The 16,604-nt window shown below is 41.4% G+C and overlaps 1 protein-coding gene across 1 annotated transcript in view; it reads left to right on the forward strand.

The window, feature by feature from the left end:
* The first annotated feature begins 3,702 nt into the window (after nucleotides 1–3,702).
* Nucleotides 3,703–16,604, forward strand: part of LOC147033489 (uncharacterized) — an 87,831-nt gene continuing 74,929 nt past the window's right edge. The window contains exons 1-2 of the mRNA XM_085851615.1: nucleotides 3,703–3,843; nucleotides 13,859–13,962. Of these exons, the coding sequence (XP_085707741.1) occupies nucleotides 13,921–13,962 (42 nt within the window). The 5' untranslated portion in view covers nucleotides 3,703–3,843; nucleotides 13,859–13,920. The remainder of the gene's footprint in view (nucleotides 3,844–13,858; nucleotides 13,963–16,604) is intronic.

Genomic DNA, 16,604 nt, shown 5'->3' on the forward strand with positions numbered 1-16,604 from the left:
CTTACTCATACCGTATTTGACGTGCCCCAACGTTTTAGACACATTTTTTTTAGGTCGGCATACGCTGGCAAGATCGCCAAGGTGCGACTGCGATGTTGACACTTCCATTTCTACGGCAGTTATGATTCGAATCGTTGTGCGTCAGCCTTTTAATAGGCTACGTCACGACATGGTCGGCGATGCGTGTAACGCGCTATGCCTAAGTTAGACTATCGTTGGGCATCGGTTGTGTAGGCCAACAACAGGTTCAGCATTCGTTGGTATAAGTTATCTATAACACAACGAAACGTTCTGTGTCCGTTAGTAATGCATTATACATAAGACCAAGTCGCTATGAATACGTCCGAATCTTTAAAAAACAAACATCAAAAGTTCAACGTAAGCCAGCGTTTTAGATACATTTTAATACGTTGCCATCACTGGCTAAAACGTCAAGGTGTGACTGGGCCTTTAACAACTAAACACAGACAAGGGTACCCAGCAGATTGTTCAGGGATGGGGGGGGGGGGGAAGAAGAATCATCTCGCTCACCAAAGAGAAGCCGTCCATCAAATAAAAATCTCCTGAAATGTGTGAGCGTGCCCTTTCTGTCGCCAGAACCCGGTCTTGCCATGCACCCACTCGCAAACAGCCTTGAACACCAGTCGACGTCACCCCCAAAAAACAGGTATGCCAAGGGCAACCATCTGACTGGAACCGACGAAGCAGCCAACTGTCTGACTGGAACGATGAAAGCAGCCGTCTGACTGACACGGATGAAGGCAGCTGTCTGACTGAAACTGCCGAAGCGCCGTCTGACTGGCATGGATGAAGCAAACTGTCTGCCTGAAACGATGAAAGCAGCCATCTGACTGGCACTGATGAAACACTCTCAAAGCTGTCAGAACTGCAACCAGCTATCGCCAACTGACTGACAAACTGAGTCGTTGTTGACTGACCCGTGCCTCACTCATTGGTGACTGACCTGTGCCTCACTCGTCGACTGACCTGCGTGTGCTGCTCACTTCGCTCTCACCTTTCACCACGAATGGACCTCTCCTCTTTATAGGCGGCACAGACTCCCCCCAAATTCACCCCACCCCACTTGCACACCGTTACTGTGACAACCCCCAAGTCCGCATTATTCCTGCTGACGAGGCCATGTCTGTGGTGCTGGGTGAGCAAAAAGCAGCCATTTGTCAGAATTACCGAGCACAAACGTGAAGTGCTCCTAAAACTGTCAACAACAATGATCACTTCACTGTTCAGCCCGATATGAAAAGAAGCCAGCCAGCGTCCATAGAGCTGCTGGACGGGTGTCGAACGTCGATGGAAAAGGCGGGTATCGGCATCCGTTAAAGAAACGGGGAAAGGCGGGCGTCGGCATCGGTGAGAGAAACATCATGCATGAATGTGTCTATCGTAAAGAGAAAAAGCTTCCCATAAGAGAGGGGATCTATTCTTTACCCTTCTCAACGCATCACATTTAGAATCCCACCAGACATGGGGATGGGTCTATCCTGGACATGCATTTGGGAAATAACTATCTGAGGACCTGGATGTTGGTATGCATTCATCGGATCGGATTCTGAAATGCGTAACAATATTTTTACTCTATCTACCTCCCTGGCAGTTAAACAAAATATAAAATCATTCAAAAGATGAAAAATTGTTTTAAGGACATTACACAGGACACAAACAACAGGCACGAATAACCATTGCAACTATCGGGTGGTGTAATTAGACACTGGGTAAAACGGCGGTAAAACCCAGAATCAATTTATTTCAATGCCTTTAACCTCTTTAAATGTTTATTAAAACTGTATTGTATACCTGAACACTGTAGAACACAAATTAACTTCAAAGCCCTTCATAATAATTCCAAGAACCTCCAGTTTTGCCGTACTTGGATATATTATATTGGGTAGTATATGTGATCGGAGCTGTCAAGCACAGCCCCTGGGAAGTAGATGTGACATGAGAGAGAGTGCAGTATTGGGGTGAAGAATACACCACCAAATTGGTAATGTACAATGCCGATTGATACTGTTATATGTGATCAATAAAGCATTCATCTCTTGAACTACGTCTCAACGTTGTTTTGTTTCAGCGTATAAGGGTGGTGTATCAGACTACTTCAGTCACGCTAAACTTCTGGATTTTTTTAAAACTATGTTTAAAATCATTATTTTATTAAAAGACAAATATATACCTGAACATTTCGCAGGGTATCGTATTCTATGAACTCTCTAGTTAACTTCTGCCCCATAAAGAAGAGCATATGTTGAAGTTGCGAGGTGTTTAAAAATAAATGGTGGGTAACTAATATTATATCGCTGTTCACTTACTCACTCAATCATCTGAATTCCTCAAAAGGCCCACACACCTGAAAAATGCCTCATCTATAGCCTGTGACCTGTCTCTTCAGATTTTCCCATTTTAATCCATATAATTTTATCTCCTGTAACACTAAAAGCTGAGAGAATTAAACCCTGTTCATATATTTACTGTATTTTTCAAACTAGCAGAGTACCCGCCCAACGGGCAATCTTGTTCCAAACATGCAACACGTTTTTCTGATGCATACCTTTATTTGGGAGGTGCACAGGCAACTGACAGCTCTGTGTACTCAAAAAACAACCCGGGTTATGTGCATGGAGCAAAAACATACCGACTTCTTATAATTCAAAACACCTCACTGCACTGGAATACGTGGGGATGGGAATACTGTACCGTAAATGGTGGAGATTTGTACTACCCTCTCCCACCTGGGGGTGGCGCCACATGACACACATTTACATCGAGAATTTGGATTCCTCCCCTCATCACGCCCCAAAGATAAAAACACCCCAATGCATTAATTGGGGTCACAGTGATCATATGCAGCAAGTCTGGATATAATCAGCCCAGAACTGTAGGAGGAGTGTGACATACAAACACACAAAACACCGGTTTGTGAATGTTAGTAAGGACTAGACGACCCGTGAACCCGTTTGGTTCCCGTTGTGACAGCGGTTGATGAAAAAAAAATAATTTCAAAAAAAAAAAAGAGAGCTCCAGCGAACTATACCGCTGAGGTTGTTTGCATTGATCAAATTCTCCTGAAGAAAATTTGACTGAATCGGGAATTGATTTTTGAATATTTTTTTGTTGCCCGATTTGAACGAAACTTGATACTGCACACTGCAGGCAAATGGTGAGTAAGGTGGCCTGAATTTTTTTGCGCTATCGTGTACCATTTTGGCTGTATTTCGGGAACATACATACATACATACATACATACATACATACATACATACATATATATGTATACAAGATGAGAGTTTTAGTAATATATAGATGGTCAGAATGAACCAAGGGGCATCAATCATATCCCGATGTGATTCATGACTGGATGGTTTGGAAACATTCTCAAACTGACCCAACCAACCAGCGTACAAATTGGTTCATTCACGACTTCCATTTGAGCAAGTTGTTCCTCTATAAATGTAAACTAATATTTTGTTTTATTTCTCCTTCTCATCAAAACACATTGCACAAACATTAGTGTTTATAACATAGGTTTCTCTTCTCTGTTTTTTGTTTTGATGCCAAAGTGGTTTATAAAGAGAAAGAATGCAGAATATGTTCACAAATAGATGATGGAATTCGCCCTTAGGTTAAGAATTCCATTTTCTTCCTTTACTGTACATCACACAACCACAAACAACTGTGTGTTTATCATAAGAGGAACAAATTCTGGACCTGAACAGACAGTTTGTGATCTTTACTGTTTCCCAAGTTCTGTTCTGCTGTCGTGGATTGTTAACTTGAAGTAATTTTTCTGAATCAAAATCGAGGAAAGGATTCCAAACACCTGAGGAGGTACCTGTGAAAGTTTCATCTTATTCAGTCCAAGTGAATCAAAGTTGAAGTTTCTCTTTTGTTTTGTTTTGACCAGTGTCGATACAACATGTACTAGTGTACGTTGAGTTGTTTTTAGATCGTACCCCGACATCACAGATTGTTATGATGTTTATAAATATTTCTTACAAGTGTGGAAGTGGAAACATCAAATCAACTCCACAAGTTTGTGTGTGTTTTTTTATTGTGTATAATGATGATGATAATTTATTGTTCAGATAAAAAAACACAATTATAATTGAATTTTTATTTTAGCAATTATGAACAATCTCTTTGATTAACTATTGAAATATTTTTCCCCATTCAATTGTATGAACAAAATAATAACAACATTAACTTGATTGATGTTGAGTTAGTTCAAATTAAAGGCTTAAAAACACAAGGAATGAACATGAGGTTGGTGTTCTCACAAATGGGAAGCCAACGATGACATTTACAACTAGAGCGGAGCATTCGGTAGAGTGCAAAACCTCCGCTGCCAATACTGCTCGGTCATTCAAGTGAACCTGATATCCTAGTCATTCAATTTGACGTCAACAGTGCTCACAGAGTTATAGTTTGCAACTTTCCCTTTTACTTTTAACTTTTACATCCTCAATTCATTCATCATAACTAGATTCCTTGAGACAGAAATTGATTTTACGTGGGTATATCCACCTGCAGCTCCAAAATCAGCCGCAATTATAATTTTGGCATGTTTTTTTTTTTGTTGGAAATCACTTATAACATGTAGAGATGCAAAAAAAAAAAAAAATCGAAATTTTGTTGAAAAAAAATTTGCAATTTTTTTTCTCTAACAATTCTTTTTTTGGGGGAGGGGGGGTTGGAAATTACTTATATATATATATATATATATATATATATATATTTTTTTTTGTATACCTTGGTCGAGGCTCGTATGAGAGCTAACACACAACTCACAGCAAGGAGGCATGAGACAAGAGGGGTGGGAGTGGAAGGGACAAAACATTGGGGAACAGACACAGGTGAACTGTGGAAGGGAGAGGGATGGGGATGGGACGGGGAACATGGCGAGGAGAAGATGGACATTACAGGGACTTTCAGGAAGGAAAGCAGGAGAATTGAAGGAAGTGGGCATGGGTGGATTATCGGGGGTAGAAAAGATCGAGGATTTGGATGGGGGAAGATAAGAGGTGGTGGTGAACAGCTGTTTTGAAAGCCTGGAGGGAAGAATGGGAAAGAATAGAGTGAGGAAGTTTATTCCAAAGGCGGGAAAAAAGAGGAATGAAAGAGTGAAGATGAGCAGTGATTCGTGATTTTGGTAGTTTTACCAGAAGGGGGTTGTTGGCGGACCTTGAGCGCCCTGTGGAAATGTGGTTGGGACAAATCGCAGAGAGAGCAGGGGGGCAAGGCTGGAGAGGAGTCGGTAGAAGACAGAAAGACCACCGACCAACCTGCGGTGATTGAGTGAGAGGCCCAAAGACTCAGCTTCATTGCGGGAGATGCCAATGATCTTAAAAGCCCTGGTTTCGACAGCGTGAAGTCGAGAAAGGTGGGAGGCAGGAGCACCAGCCCAGAGGGGAGAGCAGTACTCCATCAGGCTACGGACAAAAGCTTTGTAAGTAGTCAGGAGCTCAAGAGGGCCGAGGAAGGACTTTGCACGACGGAGGATTCCCAGTCGGCGACTGGCTTTTGAGGCAAGGTTGGAAATGTGACTTTCCCAGGAAAGGTCATGGCAGATAGTGAGACCCAGAAGCTTGAAAGAAAAGACTTCTTCCAGAGGATTGTTGAGAAAGTGGATGGGGGGGTTTTGTAAACGGTCCTTTCGAAGAGACATAGTGAGAGTGAGAGTTATAACATGTAGAAATGCAAAAAAAAAAGAAATCGAAATTTTGTTGAAAAAAAAGTTGCAAAAATTTTTTTTTCTCTAACAATTTTTTTTTTGGGGGGGGGGGGGGGGTTGGAAATCACTTAAAACATGTAGAAAGGCAAAAAAAAAAATCTAATATTTTTTCAAAGTGGCTGCCATAGCGGCCATATTGGATTTTGGACCAAGTCCAAAATCTAATGGCATGATCCTTGGACCAGACCTAACCTGCCCCACCAAGTTTCGTCGAAATCCGTCGAGGAGTTTTTCCGTAATACTGTTCACAAACAAACAAACAAACAGAAAGGGGTGAAAACAGTCACCTCCATCCATCTTCGATGGCGGAGGTTAATGAGTAGTCCCAAGTGGGACAGATGCACATCTCTCAATGGAGGGCGGTTGTAGTTGAGCTGCAGAAGGTGGTGAAGAGGATTTTATGGGTCTTTAGGTTTCTAAAGGGTCTTAAGAGTCTTGGGTTCTCAAGGGTCTAAAGCAGTGATCTTCACTATTTTGTTCGAGGGGGACAACCTTTGCCGATGGGACATCAGTGTGAGAGCTGCCGCACCACCTGCAGGACTTCGTAATGGCTGCTATTCGCCCCTGCCCCACGTACTTTTCTTTGTGTGGTTAACTAGGCTGTAAGAATAATTATTTGTGTGCTGCCATCCATGGATGTAGTGATGTTATTTTTATGCTTCATGTTGGAACACTCATTTGAAACCAATGGGTCAATTTAATAGAGCTTATGTCGGATTATGATGGGATGTTTTCACGTTTGTGTATAATCATGGGAGATTATGATGAGGTGTTTTCACATTTGTGTATTATCTGCCGCACATCAGAGGCCGCATTTTAGGCCCCAGGGTCTGCCAGTGGCTCACAGGCTGTGTAATGAAGAACAGAGGTCTAAAGGGTCTATAAGGTTTTGAAGGATTTTCGGGGTCTAAGATTTCTAAAGGATCTTAGGGTTCTAAAGGGTCTTTCAAATTTTTCACCTTTCGTTGCCTTGTGGCCTTGAATTAAACTGCATTAAATCAGACTTTTGCCAACTTTATTTACACATTGTAAACAACAATTTCGAAGTGAAAAACAAATTCTACAAATTTCAAAAAATTAATTAAAAATACAAAACTAGAATATCTTGGTTGGATAAATGTCCAACCCCTTGTAATAGCAATTGTAAATTATCTCAGGTGTAACCAATCACCTTCAAAATCATACACCAAGTTAATCCCTTGGAGCACAGTCAAGACAATCATTAAGAAGTGGAAGGCGTATGGACCCGACCTAGATCAGGCTGTCCCTCCAAACTGGATGACCAAGCAAGGAGGAGACTGATCAGAGAGGCCACCAAAAGGCCAATGGCAACTTTGAAAGAGCTCCTGGCCTTTATGGCAAAGACTGGTCACTGTGTGCATGTGACAACAATATCCCAAGCACTCCACAAATCTGGTCTGTACGGTATAGTGGCAAGAAGGAAGCTATTACTCAAAAAATCCCACCTTGAATCTTGTTTGAGGTATGCAAAAAAAACCACTCTGGAGAGTCTGAAGCCATGTGCAAAAGGTTTTGTGGTCTGATGAAACCAAGATGGAACTTTTCAGCCAAAATATGAAACGTTACGTTTGGCACAAACCCTACACAGCACAATACCCAAAGAATACCATCCCTACTGTGAAGCATGGTGGTGGCAGCATCATGTTATGGAGATGTTTTTCATCAGCAAGGACTGGGGCACTTGTCAGGATATAAGAGAAAACGGATGGAGCAAAATACAGAAAATCCTAGAGGAACACCTGATGTCCTTTGCAAGAGAGATGAATTTGGGATGGAAGTTCACCTTTCAGCATGACAATGATGCAAAGCACACCGCCAAAACTACAATGGAGTGGCTAAAGAACAAAAATGTAAATGTCCTTGAGTGTCCCAATCAGAGCCCCGACGGAAATCCAATCGAAAATCTGTGGCATGACTTGAAGATTGCTGTCCATCAATGCTCCCCACACAACTTGACTGAGCTTGAACAGTTTTGTACAGAATAATGGGCAAATATTGCCCAATCAAGGTGGGCAAAGTTGGTGGCGACCTATCCCAACAGACTCACAGCTGTAATTGTTGTCAAAGGTGCTTCCACCAAGTATTAACTCAGGGGGGTGGACACTTATCCAACCAAGATATTCTAGTTTGTATTTTTAATGAATTTTATGAAATTTGTTGAATTTGTTTTTCACTTGAAAGTTGTATATTAAGATGTGTAAATAAAGGTGGAAAAGTCTGATTTAATGCAATTTAATTCCAGAATACAAGGCAACGAAAGGTGAACATTTTGAAAGGGGGTGTAGACTTTCTATAGACAATGTATTTTCTCCTTTGCCCTTGCTTTTGGAATGACACAAAAACATACATTTCACAAATATTATTGTTGATTACGTAGGTTTCTCTTCTATTGTTTTTTTTTTGGCCAACGTGGTTTTTTTGTCCAAAGACAAAGAATGCAGAATATGTTCATAAATGAATTACTGAATTCACCCTCAGGTTAAAAAATGCCATTTTCTTCATTTGCATCACACAGCCACAAATCATTGTGTGTTTATCACAAGAGGAACAAATTCTGAACCTGAACCTCAACAGACAGTTGGTAATCTTCACCCTTTCCCAAGTTCTGTTCTGTTATGGATTGTTAAGGAAGGAATTCCAAACACCTGAGGAAGTTACTGAGATAGTCTTCATCTTCTTCACTCCAAAGTAATCAAAGTTGAAGCTTCTCTTCACAACCGTGATGTTTTTTTCACCCTTCAACGTTGTTTTATATTAATCTGTATTTTCCCCCCCAAATGTTGCTTTGCATCTGCCCCACTTGGGACTATTCTTAAGTTATTGTACTATAAATAGCCCTTCTTAGTCCAGTGGAAGCACATTAAGCGTGAAACCTTGAATTTTTTTTTAAGCCTTGGAGAATTTTTTTAAGTTCCAGTAATGTGGTTGCTACAGGGAAAGCCACTTACATGGAGACCCCTCCAACCTCCATGTAAATTGTTTATTTCTTGGCAGGTAAAACGATCAAAATTGTTCAAGGCTTTTTCTGCAACTTCTTTTTTTGATAACCTTAAAGTTTCAATAAGAAAATTGTTGTTACAAACTACACATGACTGAATACATTCTCCTCCACTCCTCCCCTCCCCTGCTCCACTCTCCCTCCTCTTCTTCCTCCTACCCCTCCTTATCCTCCTCCCCCTTCACTCTCATTCCTCCCCCCTCCACTCTCCACCATTCTCCATCCACTTTCCCCCTTTCCACACTTCTCTCCCAACACTCTCCCCCCCCCCCATCCTCTCTCCCCTCCACTATTCCCTCACTCATCCTCCACAAAGTTCCTGGTCCAAGGAAGTGGCACATTGAGAGAGTTTATTTTTTAGATAAACTCTTGAACACAAGGAGTTTCTGCTTTAGTGAGAGAGTCACAGGAGCATGAAACAGTCTCCTCCAGGAAGTTGTAGAGTTCCCCACAGTCACTGCCTACATTTTATTACCATACACTTGAATGAAAGTCTTCATGAACTTGAGATGTATTTTAGAATGATGAATGTATGCTTGATTGGATCTGAAGAAATTAAAAGGTCTCGTTGCTGAACAAGAATATCTATAAGATGATAAAACTGGGAGCGTGCTCGCCTGGGAGAGGGAGAGGTCTCACTTTTTAATACCAATGTTGGGTTCAGGAATCTTCATCATTTTTCTCATCTTTTTAAAGCTCAAAATGAGTGGATGAACAACACTCACAATTCCAGTGAACTTATTGTTAGACTTCTTGTTCTAATATTCCTTCAGTTTATTGCCATTGAGTTATCTACTCTGTGTGTAACCCCAACCCCTGATTTCAAGCAACTAACAAAACAAAATCAATTTATTGATCTTTTCTACATGAACGCCACTGATACCAACAACTCATTGAACTTCACGTATTCTTCTCTCTAACACATTCAAGCATGGAGGTCTTGGTACCAGTACACAAGGGTGAAATATTTTCAAAATGTATTTTGGTGTGATAGGAAGGAGAGATTAGGAGGAGTAGTAGCAATCTGGGTAACGGATGGCATTGCATCAAGAGAAAGAGGTGACATTAAGGCCTAGGTCACATTTGCTCTACGGCGAGGATACGGCGGCCGTACGCCCTCTGAATTGACAGAAACGTGCGGCGGCCGCAGAGAAACTGAGGTGGCCTCAGGGAGACCCTACGCCGTTTGGCTATATTTTACAGGCCGTAGGGTCGCCGTGGCATTATAGCGCGGAGTTATAACTATTTTTAATTTCTATGTTCGCTGTAGCAATTTGACAAGCCAAGCTATGACGTAGATGTGTTCCACGTCGACCGTACGTAGGGCGTACGGTGGGCTTGCGTTATTCGTGCGGCTTCCATAAGCTCTTCTCAATGAAAAATGAATTTTCCCAACCCCCAAAAAATTACGGTGGCCGCACTATTTCCACGGTCGCCGTACGGTGGCCTTGCGGTCTGTGTGACTACCTGCGGGCAACGCAGGGTCGACGCACGGTTCCCCTACGCCCGCCGTGCACCTACGTACGGCCTCCGTTGCAGTCTGCGTCGACCGTGTGTCCACCGTGCGCTACCGCTAGAGATCGGAGTATAGGTGTTTGCCTATACCGTGGTGCCCCCAGAATCCCAATTTAATTCGTTCCAGGAGGCTGTTCGGATTGCAAAAAGTTCGGATTCCAAAAATATTTTCCCAATAAGAAATAATGCAGTGAATTAATCCGTTCGTGGACCCAAAGAAAACCCACTTTCAAGACACTTTAAACTGAAATTCCCCATGTTTAAGGTAAAATAAGATGAGTAAATGACCTTCGGTGGCGGTGTATTGTATGTAAACTGGTACAATCACCAATCCAAGGTCCACACAGGCTCGTGCTCCGGCCTGGGTTCCGATCGCTCGCGCACTCTGCGAGAGCGCTGCCCCCAGGGCAGCTCATCAAATATGATGCCCCCAGAACCACAATCACTTTCATCAAATGCATCGGGCTGGCGTAATCATGGATATTCCAAATTACAACTGGTTTTGCTGTGAAATTCAATCCTTGCCCGACAGTCCGTCACACCACGTGATCGGATTGCTTTTTTTGTTATTAATTAAAACACAAGATGGTTAAAAAAACAAACATCACAAATGAAGGTGAAAACACGAGGTAAGGCCTAAGTCACATTTGGCTCGGCGGCCGGAGGGTCTACAAAATGTACGGGCACTAGTAATTTTCAAGCGGCCGCAGTATTTCCACGGTCACACAATGTAGCAGTCACATATGTTTTTATTTTACGGGGAGCCGCACGGCGTATTTATAAATTGTGGAGACCGAAAACGTGGGGGTGCCAAACGGTCTTTGATTTGATGTCGCACGGTGACCTTAGGGCGTTCCTGCAGCGGCCATAGAATTTTCAAGGGCAGACGCAAGGTGCCCACAAGGCGACCGCAGGGGGGCTCTAAGCCGAACGTGTGGCCAGACGGACGGTAACGAATGGGTTAAATTTTTTTTTTAACCAGTTCTTTTGTTTCGGCTTGTCGAATTTCTACGGCGAACATAGAAATGAAAAAAGTTATAACTCCGCGTTATAATTCCACGGCGACCTTACGACCTGTAAAATATAGCCATACGGCGTAGGGCCACTCTGAGGCCACCTCAGTTTCTCTGCGGCCACCGCACGTTTCTGTCAATTCAGAGGGCGTACGGCCGTCGTATCCTCGCCATAGAGCAAGTGTGACTGAGATCTAAAGTATCGATCGACACACGAGAGATGCTTTCACGAGGACTTCCACCGCCGAACTGAATGAACAAAGCACGAAGATGCGGCTCGAACAGGTGGGGGAGACACGTGAACAAACATGAACGCTACGTTGTGTTCGGTTTTTTAAAATGTATTAGGTTTTTAGGGCAAAATTTTCTCGAAAAAATTGTTCGGATTCCAATTTGTTCAAACAATGGGGTGTGCGGATTCTGGGGGCACCACGGTATATTATAGTTATAGTATATTCAGTTATATATATATACTGGTATATTTTTATTTCAGTAAGAAAAAGAACTGGAATATATACCCACCCGTTACTGTCCGTCAGGCCGCACGTTCGCCTTAGGGCCCCCCTGCAGTCGCCTTGCGGGCACCTTGCGTCTGCCTTGAAAATCCTATGGCCACCGCAGCGATGCCCTAAGGTCACCGTGCGACATCAAATCAAAGACCGTACGGCACCCCCACGTTTTCGGTCTCCACAATTTATAAATATGCCGTGCGGCTCCCCGTAAAATAAAAACATATGTGACTGCTACATTGTGTGACCGTGGAAATACTCCGACCGCTTTATAATTACTAGTGCCCGTACATTTTGTAGACCCTCCGGCCGCCGAGCCAAATGTGACTTAGGCCTTACCTCGTGTTTTCACCTTCATTTGTGATGTTTGTTTTTTTAACCATCTTGTGTTTTAATTAATAACAAAAAAAGCAATCCGATCACGTGGTGTGACGGACTGTCAGGCAAGGATTGAATTTCACAGCTGTTGAATTTCACATTGAATACGCCATGCGGCTCCCCGAAAAAAAAAAAAAAACATATGTGACTGCTACATTGTGTGACCGTGGAAATACTGCGGCAGCCGTATAATTGCTAGTGGCCGCAGATTTTGGAGACCCCACGGCCGCCGTGGCAAATGTGACCGAGGCTTAAGGAAGGAATTTATGTGGATAAAACTGTATGGGTAGAGATTAGAGATTGTAAAAACAGTAATATAATGGTAGAATGCTTTTATAGGGCTCCGGGTGTGAAGGAAAATGATGGAAGGAGGAGAACTTGAAGAATTCAAAAGGGCATGTGGTAAGGGAAGAGTATTGATTATGGGGGATTTTAACTTGCCAGGGATAGATTGGGTCCAGGAACAGGGAAAGGGCAGAGCGGATGAGGATTTCCTAGTTTTATTCCAGGATTGCTTTTTAACCCAGTTTGTAGATAAGCCCACGAGGGGGAGTGCAGTGTTCGACCTCCTTTTAAGTAACGATCCCAATATTGTGGTGGAGGTGGAGGTCGGGGAGTATTTAGAAGCAAGTGACCATAACAGTGTGTGTGCTAAGAATCTGTTAAGGGTTAGAGTTCAGGATCGTAGGGTAAGGCTATTAGATTTCAGAACGGCAAACCTTGAGGATATTAGGAGAGAGTTGGGTGATGTAGATGAGGAGAAGCAAACAATAGGACAATCAACATCAGAGAAATGGGAAACCTTCAATGAGAAAATGTGTAGAGTGCGGAGTAAGTACATTCCAATGAGGTGGAAAACTAGAAGCAGAAAGAGGCGAGGGTGGTTGAGCAGTGAGATAAGGAACGCTATTAAGGAGAAGCAGCACGCATTTATTCGGTTTAAAATAACAGGACTGGAGTTAGATTAATATCACTATCGGAGTAAACAGAGGCAAGTTAAGAAAATAACTCGGTAAGCCAAACGAGAGTGTGAGAAGGACGTGGCTAAGAATATTAAACATAATATCAAGGCTTCCTTTAAGTATATCAGGGGAAAAGAACAGGTTAGGACCAGTGTGGGCCCATTGAGGAATAGCACCGGGAGAGTGGTTAGTGAGGTAAGTGAGATGGCAGGCTTATTAAACAGGTAAAACAGGAGTTTTAGGTAGCTTGAACATTGATGGGTGATTGTGTGTATGTGTATGGAGTGTTGTGTGGTTGATGCTTTTTGTTTTTTACCCAAGCCCATGCCCCCTCCCCTGAAAAGAAAAAAAAAATTAACGTTTTGCTTTTCTTGTTTGGATCTTGCGTTGATAAATTGATGTGGTGTTGATGTGGCACAGGCATGATGGGCTGAATGTCCTCCACCTGTGACTAATTTCCTTCTGTGATTACTTGTGTATATGTTTAGTTCTTTAATATCCATAAAACAGATGTAGAGGGTATCTTTAAATCCCCCATGGAAAGCATGATGTGATCAGAGATGCAGTGTCCCCTTCTGTTACTGCATCATAATGGTCGTTTTTGGTCAAGATGAACCTTTCAGACCAAATAAGTGTTCACTGCGATGAAAATTATCCACAAAGAAAGATGAATGTCTGTGTTATACAACATGGTCTGTTCTGCCTTTTCTCTGCAGATTGCTAAAACAATCCCAGGAGAATCTTTCACCAATTGAACTGTTGTTTTCGAGAAGAAATCATGGATCAACCGAACCTGCTTCCTCTAATTCTCATCATCATGGTGTGTTTAATTTGAGTTATTCCATCCTCCATAGATACACAAAAAGCTGTATTGTTCCAATCATCGAATGAGGTGTGAACACATTATAAGGTTTTCAAACTGGTTTGACTTTCTTTAAGTGCGCAGACGTGTCTTCGGTCCATCTCTCTTGGTTTCAGATGGTTTGAGTTTCATTGGATTGAATGATTTTCTGTTTTATCTCTGAGTGGAAGTTAAACCGTCTTGTTTTTTATTATTTATTTTAATTATGTCAGATACTAATTGTATCACCCACAAAATGAGTTACCTGCCTCTGGGAATCATACATGGCAACACTTTAAATTTATATTTTGAAATTGGTTGCTTTTGAACCAAAAACCTTTTCAATATTGATTCCTCAAGTGGATGTTAACTATCAACATGTGAAAGTACTCGGTTAGAGTTAATTCTCATTTGAATTCACATAACATTTATCTTTTGTTCACTTGATGAACTCCCAAGCAGCTGGCAGCAGCGAGAAGGGGTGGGCGAGTGAAGAAGGAGGGATAGTGAAGAGGGGTGGGGAAGTGAGGAAGGAGGGGGAGTGAGGAAGGAGGGGGAGTGAGGAGATTGAGGAGGGGAGCAAGGAAGGGTGCAGAAATCGATATATTTTGACATTTTTACTTTTGTTGTGGGATTGTGATGGAACAACATCAAAATATATTGTGATGCGAAACCAGAAGAGGATTGTGGGGTAGAATTGTGGCATCGTAATGTGGTGTCATTCTTCATTTTTTTTTTTTTTTGAGATTTCATCCCTCTAAGTTTTTGCATTTATTTTCAATGTTATTTTTTCTTATTTCTGCAATTTTATAAAAGCAATAAAATGCTTAATGTTTTATATATTTTGTTATTTTGGTATGGATTAAATCCATATATGTTATTAAAATGTTTTAATACTTGCTACAGTTGATTTGAGGGATGGTTTGAATATGTATCACTTTTGGAATTGTTCTGTCCATTTTCCTGCCTCCCATGAACCTAGCTTGGTTGAGTCCACATCTGGGTTCAATTTTTAGATCCTCGTGGTGGATCTCGAAGTCTTACTCACGTTGTTGTTCTTGTTGACTTTTTTGTTTCACATAACAGCCTACAGTTTTCATCGAAACTTCCTGAAACTTGGCATATATATGTAAAAATACCCTGCACAGACAGTAACGATCTCTGATTTTGAAAATTCCTCCGAGAAAAAAAAGTTACAACGTCAAAATATCTCCGCTAATGGAAATCGGCGAAAAAATTATCTCCGAAACTAGGCAAGCTTTTTGAAATCTATTTGCGGGAATCGAACAGGGCATTAGCAGAAATGAAATACCGTACATATGATACATCACTATGACGTCATATCAATTTTTATGACGTCATTCCTATTTTTTGACATTTTTTGTTTCATTTGTTTCACAGCCTACAGTTTTCATCGAAACTTCCTGAAACTTGGTGTATATATGTAAAAATACCCTGCGCAGACAGTAACCATCTCCGATTTTGAAAATTCCTCCTAGAAAAAAAGTTATGCCGTCAAAATATCTCCACTAATGGAAATGGCATAAAAAAATCTCAAACTGGGCAAGCTTTTTGAATTCTGTTTGCGGGAATCGAACGGGGCATTCGAATAGATGAATTACCGCACATATGATACATCACTATGACGTCATATTAATTTTTATGAGGTTATTCCTATTTTTTGACATTTTTTGTTTCACAACCCAGAGTTTTAATCGGATATTCGTGAAGCTTGCCATGTATATGCAGAAAGCCCACGTGCAGGCAGTAACCATCTCCAATTTTGAAATTCTTACAAGAAAAAAAAAGTTAACGTCATAATATCGCCGCGAATGGAAATCGCTTATACCATTATCTCCGAAACTAGTTTGTTTCACAGCCTACAGTTTTCATCAAAACTTCCTGAAACTTGGCATATATATGTAAAAATACCCTGTGCAGACAGTAACCATCTCCAATTTTGAAAATTCCTCCTAGAAAAAAAGTTATGACGTCAAAATATCTCCACTAATGGAAATCGCCTAAAAAATTATCTCCAAAACTAAGCAAACTTTTTGAATTCTGTTTGCGGGAATCGAACAGGGCATTAGCAGAGATGAACTAGAGGGGGAGCACTCGGGAGAGTGCAAAAGCTCCGTCGCCAATACTGCTGGGTCACTCAAGTGAACCTTATATCATATTCATTAAATATGATGTCAACAGTGCTGACAGAGTTATAGTTCTTTTCTCCAACATTTTTTTTTGGCGGGGGGGGGGGGATGGAAATCACTTGAAACATGTAAAAATGCAAAAAAAATTCGAAAATATGTTGAAAAAAAAGTTGCAAAAATTTTTTTTCTCCAACAATTTTTTTTTGGGGGGGTTGGAAATCACTTAAAACATGTAGAAATGCAAAAAGAATTCTTTTATGGGGGGTAACAATTTTTTGGGGGGGTTGGAAATCACTTAAAACATGTAAAAATGCAAAAAAAAATTTTCTCAAAAAAATTTGAGGGGGGGGGTTGGAAATCACTTAAAATATGCAGAAATGCAAAAGAAAAAATTTTGTCTAACAATTTTTTTGGGGGGGGGGTTGGAAATCACTTAAAACGTATAAATGCAAAAAAATTCTCTATTTTTTG

Source organism: Eptatretus burgeri, chromosome 2, assembly GCF_056783735.1.
Source record: "Eptatretus burgeri isolate ZD-2024b chromosome 2, Ebu_testis_v1, whole genome shotgun sequence".
In the NCBI taxonomy this organism is placed as follows: Eukaryota; Metazoa; Chordata; class Myxini; order Myxiniformes; family Myxinidae; genus Eptatretus; species Eptatretus burgeri.